Here is a 26,672-nt window from a genome sequence, read left to right as displayed (position 1 = left end):
TTATTGCGCAGCTGCCGTGAATAGTGCTTAGAAGTAGTACAGTTAAAATGGTTTGAAAACTGACCTGTTCAGTAGTTGCTCTTAAATCGAACAGATTCGTACAGTAGGTGGGAGTTAGTCCAGAAATAGTTGCTATCCGCGTTTCGGCTGTTAAGATGCAGTATAGTTAAAATGGCTTGGAAATTGTTCAGTAGTTAAAATTGATATTGTCGCCCCGAAATCGTACCGGTACGATTTCGATCAAACAATCAATCGACTCAAACAATAGTTAGCTAATTAAGAAACGAGTTGAACATAGAGTAAGTAGCTTAACAATTAGATAATCTGTTTACTAATTTGTACATTATTTTAGTTCAGCGAAATCTTTGCACTGGATCTTCAAAAATTACATTGAAAATTTGTAAAACCGATTAATTTAAATAAAAACTCAACGCAAAAAATACACAGCGACTGGTGTCTTCTGAATGGATCTCCACGTCTGAAAAAGCTTCCTAATTTATCAGTTAGAGCAGTGTTTCCCAAAGTGTGGTACGCGTATCCCAGGGGTACGGAAACAGTTTAGCAGTACGCGTTCTTTTGCGGAATATCTTGCAACAAACGAAAATTTCAAAGCATTTTATTTAAAAACAAAGCTAACCATGAAAATTTACGATTATGTATTTTTCTATTGGCTATTTTTTGCAGAGTTAACAGTTAATAATTAGTGGTGTCTACAACCAGTTGTGATTTTTAACTTTTGTGCAATTTTTTTATAGTAAAGGCTTGTAATAAATTCTACTTATTTTGATTATTTTTATAACATAGAATATAGATCGCTGGTTAGTATCTACTAAACTTTGTACCAAAAAAGAAAAAGAAACATATTTAAAAAAAATATATTCATTTTTTTTTATTAGTGGTCACAGCGTTACGAAAAATTAAGAAAGGGTACAGAAAAGTCATAAGTTTGGGAAACACTGAGTTAGAGCATTCTGTATACTATTTAAGCGACTCTCCTCTCATCTGTTATTAGGTAAATTATTATTATATAAAATGTCTGCTATTGCATCAAATAAGGTCAAGCGAAGTATTTTTTATGGCACTTGTTCTGTTCATTTGAACAAAATTAAGCGCTATCAATGTCACCTTTTTCTCATTTTTCAAGATCTGTTTTTTGGTTTCTTTTTCTACTTTATATGAAAAGTTCTACTCCATCGAATCTGTGGTATGTTCAAGTATTCTATTAGGAAGTTGCGACATTAAGTACATGATCACAACCTGATGTTCAAGGTGAGAGACGTAAAATAATTATAATAAACTACTTAATCTTACGCAACGTATCCATAACGCCTCGCGCAAATTGAAATGTTCTTTCTGGCTGACCTCACATCTGAAGCTCCCAGGTAAACAATGTATTTTACACAAGCATACGAAATCGAGTTTTATTTGATATACAAGTTGTCATCATAATATTTTTTCTCCTAGTTATCATTCTGGTCACGCGATGCAAAGATGGCTTGACAATTTTTTGTTCTTTCCGCTCAATGTAATCTTTTTATCACCTTCGTTGATTAATGCTTGAGTCACGATCAAGAATAAAAAAATAATGTTTAACGAAAACAATAAAATGCTTTATCACGTGGTGTAAGTGAGTTAATTCAACCCCATGATAGAATATAATGTTTGAGGGATGGTCGGATATAAAGCTTTATTTACTTTTGTCTTAGGTGTCTTATGAGGTTTAAATACATTGTTCGCTGGTGTTAAAGAGTCGGCCCTTGAATGTGTGCATGAAGTCATTAATGTTTTTAGGCATTGTTATTTTCTTATCGCTTTGCGTAATCATAACTGTTTGGTTTAATTTTTATGAGGAGAGGAGACTGTATATCATAGTTTATTTTACCTTTGTCGATACTATGTGCAATTATCATTAAGAATAGTGTCGCAATTCATTACGCATTGAGTCATAATGATTACGGAAGTAACTCAAATCAGTTCAAGGTGGTACCATATTAAGGGTACTTAACACTATGTAAATATGCTACAGTTTTTAAATGTTGAATTTGTTCCTTATTGCTGTTCCGATATTAAATAGTAGCAGAAACTTAAAAAATATCGAGTGTATCCCGCCGCTCATGTTGAATTTACGAGGCAAGTTTAGTTTCTAAAATAAGAATTAAATTTTATACTAAATCTTTTCATTCATGGAATTTTCAAGTTTTATGTGTTCAATCAGGTTGCAAAACATAAATTGAACTAAAAATATTTTTTACGAATAACACTGGGGAACAAATTTTTTTTTTATTTATACAAATACTCGATCTTGCCTAATTCAGGAATGACATTTTTAGTCTTTTTTTTTGTCGAAATGTATAAGTTTAAAACGCTGTAAATAACAAGGGGTCGCGAAAATATGATGACGAACTTCTAGCTGAGTTAGTGCACATCATCAGGATTAAAATTGCATAGGAATCCTTTGCCCGGAAATGTCGTCATAGGCTGCTAGGGGCGCTTCCTTATTATGACCTGTTTTAGATGTACGCAAAGAAACAGTTCATAGTATGTAAACGTTTCTAACGGCGTATGGGGGCATTTCGGAGCGTGGATTCCTATGCAATTTTAACCTAATGATGTTCCCTAACTCCCCTAGAAATTTGTCGCAACATTTAAGCGACCCCCTGACGTATGAAACGTTTTTAAACTTGTTCATTTTGACAAAAAATATACTAAAAATGTCATCAAAAAACTGTAGTTTGGAGAAACCGAACGCAGATTCGAAATCAACGATACGAAAGTATCTGTTAAATCTGTTTAAAAAAAATCTCATAGAACAGAAGGGGTAAAAAATGTTCCCCAGTGTAATCAAAATGAAAGGAATGACAGGATATCCTTTGAGTGTTACCCCTTATTTCATCTATTTATTTGTTTAAGCATAAAATTAATTCATTTTGAGGTTTTTTCTTCTTCCATATCATTCTAAATAAGGACAGAAAAACAGTCTATATTAAAAAAAAAAAGCAGCCGCAAAAAAGAAATACGATTCCTGAAAATTGGCGCGATGGCGGAAATTCTAGGCTTTTGCTTGAAAATAATAGAGAATAGTAACTCTTAAAAATTAACTTGCACGTTAAAGTGGTTCAACTTTACTCTTTACTAAGGTTGCAGCATATTTGCCTCATATTATATTTCAAAATGAACCAACATTTTAACACTTTATTTAAATTTTGAAGCAAATTACATGGTGTTTTGTTTCTCAGTTCTGTTGTTGGCTGAAAAATGGGTCATGTTTAACTGTTGATAACGCTATACAGATTTTTTTGTTACACCTATAAATTATACCGGTCTTTAAATATTATCGTATGCATAGTTCTTTTGAATGAATCCAACGTAACATTTCTTTCTTTTTCCCCCCTAATATCTTGTACAAGATTTATTTATTTTGCAGTAAAGGGTATTAAGGTTCATTAGAAACCGATCTTGTATATTGAATGTTATATATCATAGTAGCTAGGTTAAGTAGAACGTATGATTTTTTCCGATATATTTCATTGCCTTACATGGAGTTTAATACCTTCTGCAGTTTACAATATGTATGAAATACTTAAATAAGAACTCCAATAGAAATGTTTACATATGTTTCCAATTTGACATCATTTTCTATTTTTGTGAGATAAATTATGCGTTTTCGATATTGTAAATAGACATTAAGAAAAGATTTCATTTTTTTTTATACCTTTTCTGGTAACATAAATATGATTTCTGATTTAAAGTACTTCTTATTTAGCATGGATTTTTTCGCCTATTTGTAACGGCCAAGTCAATTTTAATAATATATTTTAAATTATAGATTTTATTTTAAAATTTATCTGGCTCCTGAGAAAGTCTAATCATCTAGGAATCTTAATCATTGTTGTTTAACTCTGTATATATACATGCGTGTGTGTGTGTGAAATATCCTGTTTTTTTATATTTTTATTTTAGCTAATATATTTATTTATTTATTGGAGGAATTATTCAATTGCTGCTGTAATTTCGGCAAGAATTCGCGTTTTACAACTTCTTTAATGTATTTATAAAATTATGAAAAATATTTAAAACTTTGATCAATTTATTCGGAAAAAAAATTAATTGCATTGTACATTATCGAAAAAATTTGTTAATATTGGTGCTAAAATGAAGGAATATTGTAGCGCAAGAAACACATTTCGAATCACAATATAATTCAAATATTGCAATTGGCAGAAATTGCGCTTATATCACTCACGTTGATAAAATTTTTTTTTCTCGATTGACCATGAACCGATCTAAAGTGGACGATCGGAACCTGATAAAATAAATTTTAACAAAATTTCAGTTAATATAAATAAACTTTATTAAAGAAGATTGTTAAACATTTAGCAACAACTCTCCTTTTGTTTATTTTGAATGCATAAATAAACTATGAGATTTGAGTGCTATAATTGTTCAGATAAAAAGGAAAAGAATTTCTTCTCTTTGGAGAAACAGCATCTCCTTTCATCCCAACTGATTTGTGGATCTAAAGAGAATCAAAGATAACCTGAATGAAATTAGGAGAATGGCAAAGCGGTCACCAGGTGGCAGCACCAAAAACTACCAGCTGGTCGTCCAGCGACCGTTACCATTCTTCAACAGTTTCGTTGTACCTTTCATAGAAAACAGTCATACAATCCTCTCCATCCGTACAGCTGGGAGAAGGATCCAAATTGCGTTTTCTCTGTTCACCTGGGTTTATCTTCCTCGTGTTAAAAACTTACGGATTTTGTTTACTGTGATCATCTTTGTGCGCGTGTTGGGATTTATGTGAAACGAATTTGCGTTTATGTGTCCAATTCCTAATATATTGTTAGAGTGGATTGAGGTTTATCGTCATACATGAAGTACTGGTTCAACAGCATGTTTGTTTTGAATCTTGTGTGGTAAGTGAAGCATATATGAATACTATTATTTATTGAATTTTTTTTCTCCATAATGACACCAAAACGGAATAACTTTCGAACTCTTCGCATCATATGATTTTGTTTCACACGTGGATAACTGTAAATACCTTAAAAAATGAATGGGGGGTGTTCTTAATCCTGAACTGTTATAAATGGAAGAAAATTGTTCAATTTTACGTAAATTGAACGTTTATTGGTAAACTTTAAAAGTAAACGAAGACCTCATTAAAAATTATTTTTCTAGAGTATAATAATATTCTAATATATTTATAATAATTTGACTTTCGCTTATTTAAAGCCTCTCAACTTTCCCCTTTATTCTTCTTATATTATAAATCTCCTTAGAAAATTTAAATAAGTTTTGTATTTAAACCAATGAGAAATATGTACTTTAAATAAAAAAAAAGGGCTTCTGCAGGCACAATTCTTTTTAATAAACTTAATTGTGCCAAATTATTTTATGCATTTTCCTTTGGAAATGCTTTTTCTGTTAACTTTCAATGGTGTTAAGCTTTAAAATGCGTTTCATATACTTATGCCCGCTAAATCTGTGAATGTCCAATAATTTAAAATTTTTCGTTTTCTTCTAAATGGAGAACATGTTTTATTTCTTTTACTATTAAGCAATCACTTGTGTAAATATATATACACACGAAGAAACATAAGTATTTCTGGTAAAAAATATTTGTTAAGCAAAGTGTCACCTTTTGTTAGGTAATTCATCAGAATAACTAAGTTTTTCTGTATCCCTTAAAAATAATTAGCACTTCGATATTTCTTCTCCATTAAATCACGGGTTCCACAGTATACAGTCATTTTATGCCGCGATGTTTATTTTTTTCCCCTATCCCTTTTCAATCAGACTTAATTTATAGAATCGTTCGATTTCGGTATGGTGTCGTTCAAGTTCGGCACAGTATTACTAGTTTCGGCTCTTGTGTCGGTAAACTGGATTGTGTTTTTAAACTGAACGGCATCAAATTCTTCAATATTTCCTTCTTTATTCCAAAAATAAATGATTTAATATCTAGTTGAAACACAAAGAATAATTTATATTAGAAAATAAATATTAATTTAGCAAATCTTGTTTGAAATTACAATGAAAGCGAGAGGTTGAAATAATATTTATTGAATTTTGTTTCATAAGGACCATTAATTCCGATCCATACCATTAAATTCCGATCTTCACAATTCATCCACCGATTAAATTCTGAAAATGATTTCAATTATTTTCTTTAAACGAATTGTTTGCTTTGTATATAGTTATTTTCTACGTGCAAAGTGGAGCTCAAATGAGAAAGAGTTTATCTTTTGCATAGGGTGTTTTTTGGCAAAAGTGCAACTATTTGTTACCCCACCTCAAGTTGTGCCATATATGCCGTTGCAGACCTGTTTTCGAAATAATCAACATTTCCCCTCGGCTACTTACCTATTTTGATTTTATTTTGGCAATAGCTGACTAAAAGTTTATTTTAAATTTCAATCCCCCTCTTCGTCTGATAAGTGACTCTTATCGTATACTAGGACACCGACCTCCTGTGTTGAAATTAAGAGTTAAATGACTTTTTGTAAAATGAAATAGTATTTGGGGTTGAAGCGTAAAATTCTAATTTGCAATGTTTGGCTTCCATAAATTTCTATTGAATAAAAAAAAAGATTTTAGGTAAGAAAATGTTTTAAGAGTTAATATTTATATTTAGGTGTCTACAATTCACGGACTCTTGATACTCATATAGCTCATAGAAATTTTGAACATAAATAGGCTCCAGTTTATACTTACTCTTTAATTCTTTTGCACAAGATATTTTATGAATGGCTCTTTCTTCAAATAACATAAATTGGATTAAAATTTCACTTTTCTGTTTCAATAATTGTGTTGAATTCATAGTTTGGTCCGTTAATTGATACTCTTATTTTTGAATTTATATTATACTTTAATGTTTTTTTAAGTGTTAATTGTATTAAGTATATTTTTTTAGGTTGATTTACAGTTTTCTGGTTAATGAAATTCGCTTTAATAAAATTTTGTTACATTATTCTGATCGTTTAGGAGTATGCCCTAATAGCTACTTACTTCCTTAGTTTAAGCGGGATTTTTTTTTTTTCTTTACTATATAAAGTAGAAATAAATTTTAAGATTTAAGATTTTTTTTTGATTTAATAAATTTGATTTACAATGATTTTAATCACTACTTGGACTCAATTTAAACTATTATATATAAGACCTGTGAGACGGAAGTAAAGTTAAGTTTTGCCAGAAATGAATTAATTTAAATATTTAATTGTAATCTCGATACCACATTAAAATTTGTTATTTACTAGGAAATTTGATTGATCTGATTAACATCTAAGTTTATATGTAATATACAAATTCATCTAAAAGTATATAGGTGGAAAATATTTTTATTATGCTATTTCTATCTTAAACTTATAAATATGTTTGCAGTTATTTAACGTTCTGCTTGAAATCCCATCGAATTGATTTAAAATGTTAACATAGCATTTGGAAACTGTATTATAATTAAAATTTGAGAGAATAATGTCGACATTTTTAGGCAGTGGTTGGAAATATTCTTCCTTAATGAAATGTAGAAAAAGATATTAAGTGCTCCATAGTCTTCTTGAAAGAGTTTATTTTAATTGTTTTATATTTTGTTACATATTCTGTAGACTATAATAAAATAATAGCTGTTGGACTGTCCATCTGATTGCAATGCTTTGAGGGTTAAAATATCGAAGCTTCATAATAATTTTTTATGAAAGAGATTTCTAGTGAGGAAAGTTAATTGAAACATTATTTGCCGCATGTTGACTATTCGGTGATGAATTATTCGTTTGAATGAAAATTCCACTCAATTTGAGGATTTTAGACATACTCTAAGCGACATAATAAAAATGCACCCTTCCAAAAGGTTTTGACGAATGTTATAATTAGTTATAAGCCCCGTAGTAGAAACCCTTCAGGACGATTATTACAATGTCTGCAGATTATTTTATTTTTGTTTATCGTTCTTTTTTTTCCGTTCTATCTTATCATAATTTCTCGCACTGCTTTTTTTTTATGCACCAAATATTTATCCTTGCGTCGTACAAATGAAATAAACTTCAACCAATTGATATGTTAAATGGTTGCTTAATGAAACGTAGAAAAAAATGTTAAGTGCTCCATAGTCGTCTTGCAAGAGTTTGTTTTAATTGTTTTATATTTATTTACATATTCTGTAAATTATAATAAAATAATAGCTGTTGGGCTGTCCATCTGATTGCAATGCTTTGAGGGTTAAAATACAGAAGCTTCATAATAATTTTTTATGAAAGGCAGTTCTAGTGAGGAAAGTTAATTGAAACATTATTTGTCGCATGCTGACTATTAGGTGATGAATTATTCTTTTGAATGAAAATTTTACTCAGTTTGAGGATTTTAGTCATACTGTAACTGTAAGCGACGTAATAAAAATGCACACTTCGGAAAGATTTTAACGAATATTGTAATAGGTTATAAGCCCGGTAGTAGAAACCCTAAAGCACGATTATTACAATGTCTGCAGATTATTTTATTTTTGTTTATCGTTTTTTCCCCCCGTTCTATCTTATCATAATTTCTAGCACTGCTTAATTTTTTTTGCACCAAATATTTATCCTTGCATTTTACAAATGAAACAAACTTCAACCTATTGATATGTTAATTGGTTGTAGACATATTCTGCTGTTATTGACTCAATAAAAATATACATATTAAGAGCTCATATACACATATACACACTTATCGTCCTGAGTAAAGGGGGATATTACTGTTTAAATAAACACGAGGTCTATGAACCGCTGCTGCCCACTATTATCTATCAGTTGTGCAAAATCCTCTCAGTTTCGCTCTTTTTTTTTCTCCATTACTCTCAGACCTGTTTTGTATTGTTATCAAAACTTCAGTTTCCTGTGTTGTTCATGGATCTAAACTTTATTACTTCATCTTTTTTTTATTTTTAAATCTAAGGAACAATTAGATTTAAATTAATTTTTTTATGTTGTATTATTCTGTCAGTGATATTTTCATGGTAATTTGCCGAGCAGTCTTGCTATGTAATTATATTTAAATTATTTGCGCGAATTTCTAATTTATTTTAATGTTATTTTGAATGTTAGATTCTTATTTTATTAAAAAAATGCAAAACCGGTGTGTAACATATAATTTTAAATTCATTATAGTATTTACAGAACAAATTAGTTTTTGACTACTGCTTCCTTCGAAACACGTAGCTTTTTTAAATTTAATTAAAGGCATTCAAAAATTCATAATCTTAATTTAATTTCTTTTCATACTGAAATTAAGATAAATTTTAATGCGTAGTTGATATTTTAAAAGTTGATTGAAATTGTATTTTTGTCATTTATGCAATGGTGACTTTTCTTTTTCTAAAATAATTGACAATAAACCATTGCATTTTTGGAAACGTTGGTAACTGGTGTTTTTCTGTTTTGTATCCATCTGTACTTGCGTCAAAAATAATTATATTCTACATTATCTATGATATGTTTAAGACGACAGGTAATCGAACGTGGATCGATTCCAGTTTAGCGATAGTGCAACATTAAATTAAATTCAGTCAAAAGTGTAACGTTTTGCTGTAATATTAATGCAAAACATGCATCAATATTCCATGAAACGTTTCATTTTGCATGTGCAAATGGGATTATTTCGGAGATAAATAAGCTTTCTGTTTTTTTTAAAAAAAAAAAAAAAAAGTGTTATATATACGAAGGAGGAAAGATGTTCACTTTTGTTTTCAACGTTTATGATTGGTTCTTGCAGGAAACTCACGAAATAACGATTAGGAAAACATCTGCCCATGTAAAAAATCGTCCAATTTAGTCACTTCAATAGATATTACACCTAGTATTAGTGAAAAAAAATATATTATTGCATCATCATTTATAAAATGACAGTTTTCACCTTGGCTGATGAACTTTCTTTTGAAGTGAACAAATGCACATATGTTACCCTTTGCTATTAAACAAAAGTCGAGTACATTTATTGTAACAAAACTTTGTAAAGCAAAGGTTTATTGACGGGAAAATTTACTTAGCTGATTGAGCAACCATTTAATAATCAAAATGAACTTATTGATTTGGAAATTATCGGACAAACGCTTTATATTTACAGAATAAGTAGTGTAAATTATTATAAATAGAATTGACTGGTTTTTAGGTTTTACTGGATTTTATTGGTTTTTTTTTAAAGATTTTACCTAAAATAACACTTTTTTAGTTTAAATTTAAATTTTTTTAAAAGAGAACAGTTTTAATTTGAAAGAAAAATTTCATAATGAAATACTATTTCAATAATTAATTAAAATAAAAAAAAATAATTTGGTAGTACAAAATTTTCCTGTGGGTGGGTATTAATAAAAGGTGCCTAATTTATTTCTTATTATGACCAGAGCATATTATTATTGGGATCTGAGAAATATGCTGTCTTCGTTAGATTATTCTCTATTGTTTTTTAAATTAATAAAACCTTTTTACCTTTCAAATTTTTAAGTTACAGTTTCATTTTATTAAAATAAAGTCAATAAACCCTTTGCAGGCCTACTTACTATAGAATTACTGTTTATTTAATGATATTCATTATAGTTATTTAATTTACGCTAAAAACTATTTATCAATAAAAGTAATTTTTCTTAGATTTCAGGATCTTATATCTGAGATTAATATTAAATCCCTCATAAACAGCCTGTATTGAGTTAGTTTTCTATTTCTCAATATTAAAGTTATGTACTAAATTTAGTAGGTATATATTTAAAGTCATATAAGAAATAACAATTATTTGAAAGAAAGAGCAGAATTTGATTATGGTTTTAAAAAAAAGAAAAAAAAAATTTGGGGGGGGGGGGAGTGAGTCGAAACCCTGATATCAACAACTAAATATTTGCCTCATTATAAAAATAAGACTTACAATTAGAAAAGATTTTTTTATTTATTTAAAGAAAGGATTTTTTTTTCTAAATTTCCATCAGTCAATAAAATGAGTATGAACTTATTCAGCATTTCTTTGAGAGCAATATTTCCTAGTTTTTTCCCCTTAATGAAATTGTAAGAATATTTTATATGGCCATTGTCAAAGCTAAGTTTTCATATTTGAGGCATGCATTTTTGAAAGTATGTGCAAAGAACTTTCCTTTTTCTCAATCATAAAAGAATTTTAGTAGTTTTTTTTTCCTTCTAAAACCAATTGTTATTTTTTTAAAACGGCTATTAATCAGAACTGTTTCTTCTACAAATTATAGTTCTGACAAATTTTGCATTAAATTGAATATCCTAGTTTTTAAAAGCTTTGAACCCGGCTTTTCAAATTTTCTCTTAACTATTTTGAAATATAAAATGTTTTAGTAAAACTCCTCATGGCTTTATGCAAGAGCTCTTTTTCATGCACATACAATACAGTCGCAGACGAATTTTTGAGACTGACTTAGCCTTTTAAGTATTTGTTTTATCCATTATTGTGGTTTTTATACAAAATTATATCCGAGCTAATCATTCTATGATGTTAAATAATTAATATCTTTCTATTCTCCCCACCCATATTCTAAAGGTCGTAGAGTGAATGAAAATAGAATCTCCTTCTTCATTAAGGTGATGAGGTTGGGCTTTTCTGAAGTTTAACCACCAGATTAAAAGTAGGTTGGATTTTACGTAAATCTCCTTTGCGCAATTGCTGGTCTCGATACAGTATTCTAATGCTCAATTGATGCTTTGAATTCTTAACGAGATTTCTTCGCAAAAGGCTTGCTTCATCAAATGAATTGTAAATTCATATCTTCGGATTGGCATACTTTTTTTTGTATTCTTCTAAAGACGTGTTAACACAGTCTGTGAAACAACGGATTGTGAAATTAATTATTCCATTTTTGAAATTTTCTTCACCTTCATAAACGCGTTTACTGCGTTATCATAACGTGTTAATATCGAGGATATTTCAGACATTATAAGGTTACTTACATATATGTTTTCATTTTAATAATATTTTCAAAATGTGATTTGTTTAAGTACTATTTGTTAATTTCATTTTCAAGAATCGTTGCTCGCTTTTATATAATAGTTGTCACAACTTGCTTTGGCAGATGTCTTATGAGATAGTTAGGTTAATGTAATTCAGACTAATTTGACCTAGTTATTTTTATTTATAGATTTATTTATTTTTTTAGACAAATATAAATTTATCTTAAGATTTTTGACTTAGTTTTCTGACGAGCATCAGCAGGCTGACCCAGCTGTCTGTTAATTTGATAAGTGAAAAAAAAAAATCTTTTTTTTTTTTTTTTTTTTTTTTTTTTTTTTTTNTTTTTTTTTTTTTTTTTTTTTTTTAATGGGATAGGTAGTACAGAGTAAGTTATAAATTAGGCCTCTTATTTGTTCGTGTGCCTTCACAGTATGTAATATTTTTAGACTAAATTTACCTCTAATTGTAAGGTACAAACCCACGGAGTGGATAAGCAGTTCCGCTTCTTTGATATGGAATAAACTACTCAGTTATTGTTTAGAATTTTTCAAAATTAGCATGTTTGCCCCCACAATCGGACTTAAATTTTATTACTTTATTATGGTTTAACTGTTATTAGCAATATCACGTATTTATTTTATTAATTTTTGCGCTGGTATCGAATTGTATCCTAAAAGGAGCATTTGCTCTTAAAATGTTTGTATACTTTCCAAATTCTAGAGTTGTAGGTTTGGCGTTACATAGCATTGCCAAAAACATTTCATGTTTTTTTTTATTGAAGTGTTTTAAACAAGGCTATTTTAATATGAAGTACTAATCGGGTTATCATTTTTCGAATATAAGAGTTATCAAATGCACTTCATTTACGTATTCTTTAAGTCATTGGGAAAAGAGACATTCTAGAAAAAAGATTTTTCAATGCATTTATTTATTTTTTCTACTAAAACTTAGAATGCATTCTCTTCATTTCTAAAGCGAAGTCAACTCTTCCTTTCTAAAGTGAAGTCAATTTTGTGTCACAAAATCGAGTTAAGTAGCGTTATTGAAGGTTAAGATGATGCAATAGTTCATTGCTTCAAAAGTAGCGCAATTATCGGTATTTTTCATAGATCACGAATTCGAAAAATTTAACTCATTTCGTGTTGCATTTCAAATTTGTGGCAAATGACTTCTTCCATTAGATTAAGGAGCTCCATGGCGTGTTTGAAGTTAAGGTCGCACAGCGGGGCATTGCCCTCTTACGGAGATCTTCTCATGGATGGTGGGAGTTGCACGCCTTTTATAAGATGGTGGGCGAGGCAATGCGCATACATGAGTAAAGTACCTATTTTTTTACTGATTCACCTTTCTTTTTATTTGTGGTCTTGCTATTTTTTGTTTTGAAATCTAATCTTATATGCTTTGATTGCTTAACCCAAGTTCACGGTGTCTCTCTTGCATCATTGTGTTAAATTTGAACTTTACTCCTTTTTTAACCTCCTTAAAGAAACAGATAAATATTGTTCCATTTTTCTGAAGTTATGGGTCTTTCCAATAAAATTAACCCTTGAACCCTTGATGATCCGGAAGTATTTCAAGTTTATTTCCCACCAGGTGTAATTATAATAATTAATTATAATTAACTTCATTGTATATATGACTACAATAAGAGTGATATAAGTAATGAAAGAATTTTTGTTTGCTCTAATTTGTTCTTCAGTTGTTTTTCATCTTATATAAATTAGAATGAAATGTTTCTATGATATTCATATAAATGTTTTTCATCATCATATGGGTATTTACTTTTTTTCCTTCTGACTCAAAAAATTCGATTTTCTTTTAAAATAATTTCAACATGTGATAACATGTGATTCTTATTTCTAGTACTTTTATGAGTTAGTCAAATAACTTTTGTATGCATCTACAGCATTACCTTTCTTAATTAAAACATTTTTTTCAAAACTAGTGTTTATAATTTTCAGGGCGCTACATTATATATCAACTACATGGCAATGAAAGGCAATGGCAGTATATACATGGCAATGAAAAGGAGATAGAAACTGAGAAAGAAAAATGAGGAACTAATTTTTCCCTCGACAGGCTGTTAAATGAGGAAAAATCCCAAATAAATAATGCTATTTTAGATATTTAAGGTGGGGGAGTAACTTGAGTTATTAAATGAGATAATTTAAAATACCATTTCCCGGGTAACGTAACCTATATTTTTATTTATGTTTTGTATTAGTATTAAAGTATTCCTAACTTATTAAATATCTAATTTCTATTTATTTCGAAATTGAAATTTATATAAAGTATCTAAAACAATGCAAGTACGCTTTGTTATCTATTAAAACTGTCTTGCAGTTTTTAAGAACACGTGTTGTAAGAATAAGGGGATTACTGCCATTCCTTCTGAAAAATTTCCAAGAATCCCTTTGTTACATACGTGAAACTGACACCTGAAAAGTTGAATCCTCATGTCTTGACGGTTTGGAATGTAAAATGGGGGGAAATTAGAGGTTGCTACGTAGTGGGAAATAGTACCTTTCAGTTGAAAAGGGAAAATGAATGTAGAAATCGCATTCATTTCTGGAACTGAAAGTCATGCTCCTCTTTGATTAAAAGGGTCACTGCTGCAAACTGGAATCTCTAATTGGACTCATTAGAAATCTACTGGAATAGTATATATAAGTGTTGATTCTTGTGGAAATCGCATGGTCTAGTGGTGTTATGAGCAATTGTTTCAAATGTTTTTTTTTTCTTTTGTTGTAATTCGGTGATTCAGTTAAATTCAACCATTTAATTAATCTTTGATTTTCTACCGAAAAATAGTTTCTCCAGATTTACGTACATTTATCATTCATCAGGCTTTTTAAAAACAAGTTTTTGTATGGTTAGGAATATAAAGGAAATGATTTTTAGAACTAAATATTTGAAATTATGCACACAAAAAAAATAATAATCAATAAATAATAATAATAATTTTAAAATTGTATAAAATATTTTGTGTCATAAAACCTAAAATGCAAAGTCTATTTTTTTTTTCAGATAAAAAGCCAGTTTATGTCCAATGCAAGTTTTACTTGTTTTAAACCTATAATAATTAAAATCTAGGTACAAAGAAAGGAAAAATTTAAGTAACTGTTATAGAGCATTGTTTCTCTACCACCAGTTCGCAAGCTCTATTCACAGGTCCGCAAACACTATTACCACTATTTATTCACGGTCGAATAAACTCCCCACCCCCTATTTTTTAGCAAAAGGATAAAAAAGACTCTAATCCTATTTTTTTGTCCTTCGGTAGCAATTTACAGATTTTATGATACGATTTTTAAAGATTTCATTACCTTTTTCTTCAGCTTATTTATGTGAAACTGCATTTTCGTTTATAAGTGTTATTAAAACAGAACATCGAAGTCGATTTAACTATGCGCCTGCTTTACGTGTTGCTGTACCTAGGTTTGACACCGAAAATTGACAGGTTAGTCAGCAATAAACAACAACAGCCATCAGATTCAATTCAATTATTTATTTTTTTGAATGTTTATTGTTTCCTTTTTATTTGTTTCGTATTTACTTGTATTATTTTTCTAACACATGGTTACTTAATTTGGTTTAACTATTTTGTTACTAGAATAGCAAAATTAATACTTGTATTAGATTTCTTATAAATCTTATTGTCATTAGGTTCAAAAAATGTTTCATTGTAGAGGGTATGTTAATGATCAGAAACACGCTTGTCAAAAAATTGTTTAAGTGCCACAATTTTGAATTAGTAAAAATTATGAGAAGCCGTGATGGCTCTGAACTATCTAAGGCACTGAACTGTTGTTGTGAAGAACTAAGGTTAGATCCCCAGTGACAGCTTAAAGTCCACCAAGCTACAGATCGGTGAGCAACAGCTCGTTTGGGAAGTAAAGTCGGCCGGTGCGCAGTGCTGACCACATTGCCGCAATCATGCCGTTGGTCACGAAATTGTGAAGCCTTACCCTCGTCGAAACCTCTGGTCCACAACAGGCTGTTGCCGGAATGTTTTTCTTTAAAAATTATGCCAGTAATCCAACATTATCAGTTCGCGATAAGAAACCTTAATATTATGCTGGTTCCTCTAGTAAATTTGGTTTTGAAACACTGTTTCTGAGAAGTTGTAATGTCATTGATTAATATAAATATTCTTAATTAATTTTAAAAAAGAGTGAATTATGTTTTCTTTTTATATACAGTCGATAAAAAAAATAAAAAGGTATCACCCTGAATAACTTTCGTTCTAATGATCGGACTTCCACGAACTAAGTGTCAAACTTAATGGTTCCTGGGGGTGACCTCAAATATGCTAATTAATTAGTGCTAGCTATTAATTAAGTTACGAAATCAGACACAAGAACGTACTTTCTCTGAATAAATATATATTTCTTTTTTTACATATTTGGAATCCTGGGCCTTGAAATAGAATGGGTAGACAAAATTTTGAAAAAATTGGGTCGCAGTAAAGGTTTATATATTTGGCGATAGTCCAGAAAACAGCCAACGAAAGTCGCCCCCACAAATGAATATTTTAAGATAACCCATAGACTAATTCAAAAGAGGAATATTTAATTTTACTCGGTTGCTAAGCAACCAAGCTCTGAATGTAAAAAAATTTTAAATAATGTTCTGTGATTGCTTGGAGAGGTTTAATTAATAGTTAATAGAAAATATCTCGAAGTTTCTAGGCAATAGACAATTTTTAACAATATTCTGTCCAAAAAGCAAAGTTTTTTTTCTTTTAATCAATCTCCTTTGAAAATAAAATTTGAATCGATTTATAAATTATTTATGATTTTCTAACCTTTTAGAATTTAAATACATGAACTTTTTATCTAACATTATTTAAATTTTTCATGTTGTTTTTACTATATTTATACGATGATTTCATACTAAAATAGAATTTACATAACTTATTTTAAAAAGTGCTTGATAAATAAAATGTAGATTGTATAGTAATTCTAATGCACATTCACAAGGTTTTCTATAATTTACGATATTTCTTTTTTCTATAACTCAAGGAATTGCTGAATGTTAAGTGACATTTTAAAACATTGAAATATGTTATGTTCATGTTTAAGATATGGAAATAATATGTTGCATATTGTATGATTCATTGTTTAAAAAATTGCTTCATTTTGCTAGATATTTAGGTTACATGGTTTTGTTTGGATAAGGATGATTTGCCAATAGCATCCTCATGTTTCGATAAATTCTGAAACTTACGTTCGCAAATTCACCATAAAATGTTGCACTGCATGTTCTTCAATTACGATAAACTACATTTACCACCAAATACTGCTTCTAGTATAGTTTTTTTTGTTTTTTTGTTTTCATATCTGAAAGAATACTCTCTTTTTAAACAGAGCTCGTAAGGTCCTTAAGATGCTGAAATGGGTGCACAAAAACTAACTCAAAATATCTAGTCTCAAAATTTTAATTTTAAAGTTAAAGATAACTCTTACTACCTAAATTAAAGTACTAAAAAATTGATAAGTATATTAATTAAGAAATAATGTACTTAGTTGCGTAAGGAATGAGATTTTTAAAAATGTTGAAATTTATTTAATTCGCTGGTAAAATAGTTGTGCGAAACTCTCGTGAACTGGTGATAAAAAAAAATTTATTTTAAGATTAAGACGATATATAAGATGTTGAGAAATTTTAAGATGCTTAAAAATGTTGACTACGTATTCGTATTAATAATTATAAAATATATATTGAAGAAAGTGATAAATGTATTATTTCAAATCTATGCATACATATGTATATTATTGAAATTGTATCACTTATTGAGTAAACAGAATAAAAAATAATCGCATTAAATAAGCACAATCTGGTGTTTAATCATAGTCTATCAAAAGCATGCTTTTATAAAATTCAACTTTCGTTGAATTAAATGTTTTTTATTCAATAAAATTTTTATTCTAATTTCTTTACTAAATTGCAAATTAATTATTAGACGACTAAAAGAGAAACATCGTATTTTATAGTTTTTTAAAAAAATAAAATAAAAGCAATCGGTTATTAACGAATTAATTTTAATTTTTTCTCAGCTTCTACTAGATAAAAACAGTTGAAAATTTAGATTTTTAAATTGAAAAGTTTGTAGATTAATATGGTATTAAAAAAATTCATACCTTATAATTCTAAATTTTTTCATCCTCAATTTAATTAAATAATAAAAAATAATAAATAATTGTTAAAAATTATTTTTTGCATGAAATTATATTTGGGTAAATGCTTTTATGAGTGGGTGTAATTTTTTTTTAATTGCTTAATTAGTTTTTAAAATATGACTAAAAACGCAAAAAGGGAAATTAACAATAAGGGGTCCAAACTTTGAATCGCTCTCCTGACCAAACTATGGGAATCACATTTCCCAGATTGCGGCTAGCCCCTTTATTTTGAAGATTAAAAATCCAAATATGTAATATATATATATATATATATATATATGTTTATTCAGAGAAAGTGCGTTTTTGTGTCCGATTTCGTAACTTAATTAATAGTTAACCCTGAATAATTTGTATATTTTAGGTCACACCCAGGAACCATTAAAATTGTCACTTAGTACGTGAAAATCCGATCATTTGAACGAAAGTTATTCAGGATGGTATCTTTTTTTTAATTTATTTTTTATTTTTTCGTGGTCTGTACAATGCCAGTTTAACAAGTTAATGTAAAAGTTTGAAAGAGCTACTGATTAATACAAATTTGAAGTGCGAAAGAATTTTTTTCGATCCTAATATAGTTAGTATCCGCGAATTTTGAAGTGGTTTTTATGTATCATTCAGCACATTTAATCAAGAGTACGCAGTAGCTGTTTAAATTCTTTGACTCGATAAAATACTTCCTTTATCGGTTACATCCTTAAATGCCACTAACCTTGAAATCATTAAAGATATCTATTCCAAAACAAAAATATATACTTTACTATTCTTATCAATATAACCTTTCAAACAGGAAGAATTGCTAATAGAGATATTTGTTACATATAGTGCCGTTAACAAAATTAAATAAATAAAATTGAGGAATTGTTCACATTGCTAACTTCTAGTTTGAAGTATTTTGCCTGAAGCTTGTGTGGGTTCATTCTCATTTATCAAAGATTGGCATTGTGATATGATTTACTTTTCTTTTTGTGTTTCAAGGATGAACATTCTTTTAAGATATATGCGTTTCGTTTTGATTTATTAGCGAAAGAAATTTTCTGTTTCTGTTCTAACAATGTTTGTTACACACCTAATCCGGCTATTTAACGATTTGGTAGACAATTACATGGTTTTCAATGCGTTTAAAAGCATTTTTTTAAAAACATTTTTGGTGTTGTGTTTGTGTAATTTCATCGATTGCCTTAATAAATATCAAGAAATTTAATACCAATTTTCAATAACTAAGAAGGGTAAATAACAGAGTAACTAACAGGGCAGTCAAACTGTAAAGTTATAATTTAAAAAAAGAAGAAAAAAGGAATGGAAATACTTTTTGTGATGGATAATAATAATAAATTTCCCGTTTTACTTTAAGCATGCTTATTTATATATAACACAAATTAACTTCGTAAAAAAGTGTTGTTTTTATCATCGGTTCATTAAGATATTTTTTTTAAAAAAAATTGAACATTGTAAGGTTTGCGTGTATATATTTTTTCGAGCTGTTACTGTAAAATGGATTTCCTTTTGTATTTCTTTCTGTCTATTGTCACCCTTAAAGACATAGGCAGCCTACATTATATTTTTTTTCTCCAAAGTACCTATCTGAACGTAGTGACTCTAAGCTGGCGTATTTATTACCATGTTACTTCCACAATTATTAAATTTTTTAAGTTTACTTTCCTGTTTGCTAAGGTACCTTTTTGGAGAAACTTGTTGGTCAAAGGTTTATTAGTTAGTAAGGAAGACTAATTTTGTTTCTTGGTTCAGTTTTTTTTTTTTTGACTTGTTTTGTGGGTAAAAAAAAACTTATAATTTGCTCCAATAGAATAATCGAACTTGTTCATTAATAAAAACTATCAATTAGAAATTCTTAAAACCAAATAAATAAAAGAAAATTTTTTCTTGTGTTATTTTTGACCGGAATAAAAGTAACTACCATTCCATCTCAAAATTAGTTCTAGATGAAAAATGTTTTCGTTTTAGCTAAGAAATTAAAAAAAAAAAATCTTAAACTACTATGCATAACGAATTTTCTAAAAAGTATTCATAATGTATTGAACTATGTAGAATTTAAGGTCTACATTTTTGTTATAGTTTTAATTATAGACTTTTGTATAGTATATAAAAAGGCTCTTGCGCGCTGTATAATTTTCTTTTTCGCAATACTTATTCAGTTGCATTTTATCCAAGCAAATCTGGATTTTACTACCTAAATGTCATAAATTAATATTATCAACCCTTTTCACTTTTTTTCAATCCTCTCTCAAAGAATCAACAATATTGTAAAGAAATTTTTATGTAGTTTGATTTATTAGCCAAAGATATTTTTTTCTTCAAAAAATTCTGTTTTGATTATGCATTCGATGCCGCTCTCAACTGTGACGATATTGAAAGTAATCACTTCTTTTTCGGCTGTTTCGCCTAATGTTTCCGTTCTTTTTTTCTAAGGGGGCGGTGGGAAGTCGTTCGTATCTCTTTAATTCTGTGTCGTATAACGATAAAAATGGTTCTTTATGTCTGAACGTTGTTTATGTATTAGTTCCGCTACCTTTTTAATTTATTTTTTTATTTCACACTCTTCGTTGAATGTTTCCTCATAGCAATTTAACGATATCTTAAAATGCGGTAGTAGTAACACAAGAGATACTTTCACCCCAATTTTACTTATACGATCAGTTTAAAAAAAAAGAAACTATGGAGGTATTTTTCAAGGTTTATTTACATGCATATTATATTGAGTCTTTGTAAAATCTGCTTCCTTGTAGAATTTGAATAATTGATTGGCGCTTTTGCGAGGAATGTAGTAATTGTTATATCTAATGCTTAATACTTAAACTTTTTTTAAAAAACTATCGAGTCGGAATTTTTTCAATGTCTAAATTTTGAGCCGCGATGGCTCAGGGGATAGAACGTTCGCCTTCCAATGCGGCGAACCGGGTTCGAATCCCAATCGATACGAATTCCGCATCCGGCTTGCACCGACCACAGTGCTGACGTGAAATATCCTCAGTGGTAGACGGATCATGGGTTAAAGTCCCCTTGCTGTCAGGCTAACCGTGGTAGGTTCTCGTGGTCTTCCTCTCCACGTATGGCAAATGCGGGTTAGCTCCATCAAAAAGTCCTTCACGAAGGCAAATTTCTCCCAATACTCTATCCAGGAGTTCCCTTGTCTTCTGGATTGGGTTCAAAATTACAGGGCTACAGAGTTGAACATTAGTAGTCGTAAACCCATAAAATTGGGTGGACTGTTCAATGACGGTTATAAAATAAAATAGAATGTCTAAATTTTGGTTATGTCAAGAGGAAAATTAATTATTTTCATTAAATTAATTAATTTTATTGAAGCTTTTTTAATAAATGTGCACTTTCATTCAAGTTTAAGCTAATTGTCTGTTTTTAATGGATTTTTTTTAAAAATTAATAATCGGATAAAAGTGTTAAAAATAATGCAAATCAGTAAAATGGCATGTTATTTTATATATAGAACTTTGACGATTTCAGGCAGAGATAGAGGGGAAGATTTTAGGGTTACATAGGATATGCTTTATTCGATTCTACATTCCTTAATACTATTCACTTTTTGATCCTTATCTGTTTTGTTATATGTTTGATGCACGCCCAACTGGGTATCTGCAACTCGAGAAGAAGGTCGCTTAAATTAGCTGGGTTGTTTAATCAAGATGGCGTGTTAATGTTGCAGCTATTAAGCTTACTTTGTTATCACGCTGAATGAAATTTTGGTTCAGATTTAATTAGGTACCTGCAAGCGACGTCACTCGTGAGTTGCGATCCTCGAACCCGATTGGCTGCGGAATCGTGGTATTTGTTTATGCCGTAAATTCAGCTGCCAATCAGGTTCAACATCTACGCGTGTTGTTACTTGGAGGTACCCAATTATGAAGCAGAACACAATATTTTCCTTTTTTTTTTATTATTGTAAAATGTCTGAACAATAAAGTGGTAAATTAATTGTAGCTCAAAACACTGAAAACAAACAATGTAATATTATGTGAAATTTAAGTCTCAGTTTTTAATTAATATATCCACAATGATTTTTTTTTTTAAATCTGCTGTAATTTTCCTTATATTCATTTCAAAATAAAAACCAAGACATGTTTGAAATCCTATTATTTATTCGTTTCAATAATTTAATTATTATTAATAATTCGATATTTTAGAAGATACTTTATTTCATTCCCTAAAAGTAGACCTGAAAATTTAAATTTTCAGCTAATACGAGCCAGTAACCAGTAGACTCAATTGAATTTAGTAGCTACTTTTTCGTCCAACTTAATGAGTCTGTGAACAATATAGATAGGTCCTTTTCATTAATAGCCAATTTTTGCAAACTTTTTATTTTATTGGATTAAATTATATTTAAAAAAAAAAAGAAGCATATCCGGAACCATAAAAGCAAGTAATCTACGACTATAAAAAGTAAATTCAACTTTAAAAATAATATAAATGTGTGACAAATTTTAGTTCAGAATTAAAATTTAGATAAAAAATTAGGACTATAACAAATTTATTTGAAAATAGTTTTGGGAGGCAAAATGCATTTAATGTATTAACAACATTACAACTTTGAAATATGTGAATTGTTAAAGAACTCTTCTTCCACTAGAATCTTTCCACCACAAATTGATAGATTGATGATCAAAATTTTGAATAGTGATATTGGATATTTTATTGAAAATTCTGTGTGCTGGTCTTTCTGCATTGCATTGATGAACAGTGCGCAAAATAAAAACGGACCACCCTAAAGGACTTTTGATCTAAAATGATCGGATTTTCACGAAAAAAATTTTGAATTGTAAAATATAAGTTTTTTTACATCCAAATGATGTAATTTTATAGTGGCAAAATGCATATTTGGACCGATTTCGTTCAAAAATTGTATTTTGCCCAATAAAATGACATTATTTAAAATGATGTAAAATATTGTATACCTTACAATTCAATTTTTTTTCGACCATTATTAAGTAAAATATTAAAAAGCAATAAATTTTTACTGAAAATTATTATATTTTGCATGAAATTTTCTTTGGATAAACGAATTTTATAATTGTGTGCAATCTTTTTCATTTCACTTAAAAAGTTCGCAGTAGAATTACTTTGATTTTGAACAAACTTTAAATTTTCTATTCAAGTTGCTATTATTTATAATATATTTTCCTAATTTAAAATGCCTCGCAATATCTGTTTCAAAATAAACTTATCAAGTTAAAGTAAAGCACTCCCGTTAAATTATCGGCCTCGAAAATAATAGAGGATAAAGCTTCATAATTTCGATACCGTTATATTATGTACTTTTATTCTTTTAAATGATAAAATGTATTTTCATTGATAGTTTTCGTTAAAATTATTATTTATATTCTAAAAAAATGTAAAATCTATTTTTGATAATTAAATCGGTTAATTGCGAAATGTTGTGTGACAAATTGGCTATAAAATATGATTAATTCATCTTAAAAGTGTGATAAAATAAATTTCCCGTTTATTGTTCGTAACTATTTTCTTTTAAGAGCAAATAAAAAACGAAAATAGTTTGACTGTGTCGGACACGAATCGTAAATTATAAGCAACTGTTTCTATTTGACGCATCTAACAGACATTTATTTGAGTTGTAAACTGAAATTAATTCCCGTTACTGTCAACTTAAAAAATATTTTTTTTAGTATTTTAGTATTTTTAATTTTTTTAAACTGTATTTTATACGCAATCGTTACAAAATTAATTGGGATTTATTCAATTAGTCAAACCCTTATAACTTTCTAGAACGTCAGAAATAACCGAAGATTTTTTTTTTTAGCTATCGCTATCATTTATATATATTTTTTGTCAGCCAGAGACGACGTATCTTAGTTTTTGCGACAATTTTTATTGAGAGACACGATTAAATCGTTTTTACGTCTGAGTTATTTCATGGCTGTAAAAGATTTATGAAAATTATTTATGCTATGTGTTTTTAATGTGTCACGCAGGGAGATTGTTTTTATTGTAATGGAAGATTGTTAGCTTAGTTAACCTTAGACATTTTTTTAAAAACATTCTGCAATAGCCCACACGGGAACGGAATACTTCTGTAATATTTCGTTTTTGTACCGTTCATGTAAACTTTGAAAAGGAATTTGTGTCAGTTTTAGTTTAGAAACACCGTTTGATCTTAATACTTAGATCATTAGTAAATAATTAAATTAAAGCTAAGAAATTATTGCGTTTGGCAAATAACATCACGATAAAGAAGTGCTTCTTAATATGAAATATAAATATTTGTTATAATTTAATATATTCATTTCACTTTTAAAAACTTTATATATTCTTATATTTTTCTTTTTATTTATTTATTTTTTAGTCTTGCTCTATTTATTTAAAATTAAAAAAAAAATTTATTTTTTCAATACCTTTAAGCTAAACAAAAAAAAACTTTTTTCTCTATCTCATATGAAATAGATATTTTTTTCTGAAAAATGACGCGTCATTCGGAAATGACCATACACAACAATAGAACAGATCACCTCAATGCCAGCTGAAAATTTAAAAAATAATAAACATGAACTCCGCCGAATCGGTGGATTTGGGTCATGTTGGACTTATAAGGAGGTTTCTCGTAAGACCACTTTCCAACACTATCTTACTTCTTCCGTTTATTGTTTTTAGAAGATGTAGATGTATTTCTTGCATACACCCATTCTTATAATTATGGCAGTCACGTTTTGGCTTGTGAATGAGTTGTCGTCCTCTCCCCCTTTAAGTATAAAAATTTGCATTCCCCCTACTTTCTCCAAAACAGTGTCACGACTAGAATTTTCCGGTGAAGAAAAAATATTTTATTGAATACCAACTGTGACATCGTGAATTGAATTTTCTGTGTTTATTACCAGCTCACATTTATCACGCGAAGTGAAGTAACTGTAAAAGGAAGTTGATAATATTTTGATGTATTCAAATACAATCGTATGATTTTTTTTTTTTTAAATTCACCCACGCAGATTTCTCTCATTGATACATTTTATCTCTAAGACTCTCAAAATTGGCAAAAATAAGAAGATACTATTATGGGCAAAATACTAATAATTTTTTATTTTTTTTAAAAGAAAGAAAAAGTAAACTATAGCAAAATTTTAAGTGTAATGTAATACACATTTCGTTCGTGATTTTTAATAGAACAAAAACGGCGGAAAAATTGTAAATTTTCTTGATCCAAAGTGATTTTAGTCACAATATAAGACAATCTCTGCTGTTTATTTTTTTCATTTTTACCATCTAGCCCAGAAATGGCGAACCTATGGGCACATCTGCCATTAGGTGTAGATTAAGTGTCTTGCACTTGAAGCAAAGTTTTACTTATATGCCATCTCCATTTACTTATAAGCTAATTTTATACTGTATATGCCATCTTACTGTAAAGAATTACCTGGAAAAATAACTAAAATATTTTAAACGCTATTGAATTTTTTTTTAAATTCGCCATTTAGGCGACATTTTTTCCACCTAGAGGGAAATTATCAAAATCAATGTCTAATTGGCGAACTCATAAATATTTGCATGAAATTTGGACGCATAAATATTTTGCAAAAATTTATGAGTCCAGAGACCACAAAAGCTCTTTATTTTCTCAAAACTGTGACGTTTCTCTATATTGACGTTTAGCGCCATTTTTAGAATAAACATGAGGGCGCGGGCTAAAGGCAGACTAAACTTAACCTTACAGTCACGAGTAACTGTTTCAAACACAGATCAGTTATGAAAATAGTATATTATTTGCAAAAAAGCATAATTTCATTCGACTACTGGGCCTTTGAAAAACAGCCCCCAAAATTACTTATTATGAAAAAAATTGCACAGTGTGTAAGCAGGTGTTTTCATCAATCATTTTGTTTTTCTACTTAATAAATTTTCTAAGAATTATTTATTTTTTAAATTATAAAATATAACCGAAATAAAAAGTGATGGACTGTAGATGTTTACGAGCTTGTTGGTTTTGGTTCGCTTCTCGAAGTACGCAATAAAATATACTTAGGCGCTTATAGCATGTTCTCAAACTATTATTTTGCGTTTTGGCTCTCTGGAGATTGGAAAGAACTGGTAACGTGTTCATTGCTAATTGGAATTATATTAAATGTTTCATGACTTTCTCTATTCGCTATGAATGAAAAGTTTGAAGTTAAACTAATAACGGAATTTAACAAATGACACATATATGTTTTGTAACCTTTTCACTTTACCTCGTCAGATTTTTAATCTATACAGCAAAAGCTTTGTATTAACTGTAAATAAAGTAAAACTTTTTACCGTTAAAGATATAGCTAATATTAGATTTAGTTTGTTGCCTCAAGTATTACAAAGATAATAACAATTCCGCAAAAATTCTCATCTTTTAAAAGAAATGATGGGAAAAAAAGTAAATAAAGCTGGCAAGATACTACCGAAAGTTAAAGGGAAAAATGATTGCGTCGTTTCGAAAACTATCGAGGCATTACAAATGTTTAGATTAATCTGTTAAGGAAAGTCAACGTTTGAAACTGAGTGAAAACGCCTTCTCCATGCCAATATGCGCAATTGCAAAGCCGTTTGTTT

At 29.1% G+C, this 26,672-nt stretch overlaps 1 protein-coding gene across 4 annotated transcripts in view; it reads left to right on the top strand.

Annotated features, from left to right (window-relative positions):
• LOC107457068 (MOB kinase activator-like 2) overlaps positions 1 to 26,672 on the top strand; it is a 221,308-nt gene that overhangs the window by 166,429 nt on the left and 28,207 nt on the right. Inside the window, exon 1 of one of the 4 annotated variants that reach the window (XM_016075118.3) lies at positions 4,621 to 4,916. The exons of the other annotated variants lie outside the window; for them this stretch is intronic. Coding sequence (XP_015930604.1) covers positions 4,873 to 4,916 — 44 coding nt within the window. The 5' untranslated portion in view covers positions 4,621 to 4,872. Of the gene's footprint in view, positions 1 to 4,620; positions 4,917 to 26,672 lie in introns of those variants that run through there. 4 annotated transcript variants of the gene reach the window in all.

The sequence above is a fragment of the Parasteatoda tepidariorum genome, chromosome X1, assembly GCF_043381705.1.
Source record: "Parasteatoda tepidariorum isolate YZ-2023 chromosome X1, CAS_Ptep_4.0, whole genome shotgun sequence".
Taxonomy (NCBI): domain Eukaryota; kingdom Metazoa; phylum Arthropoda; class Arachnida; order Araneae; family Theridiidae; genus Parasteatoda; species Parasteatoda tepidariorum.
Note: the sequence above shows the minus strand (reverse complement) of the source record. Positions and strands in the feature narration are given on the sequence as shown.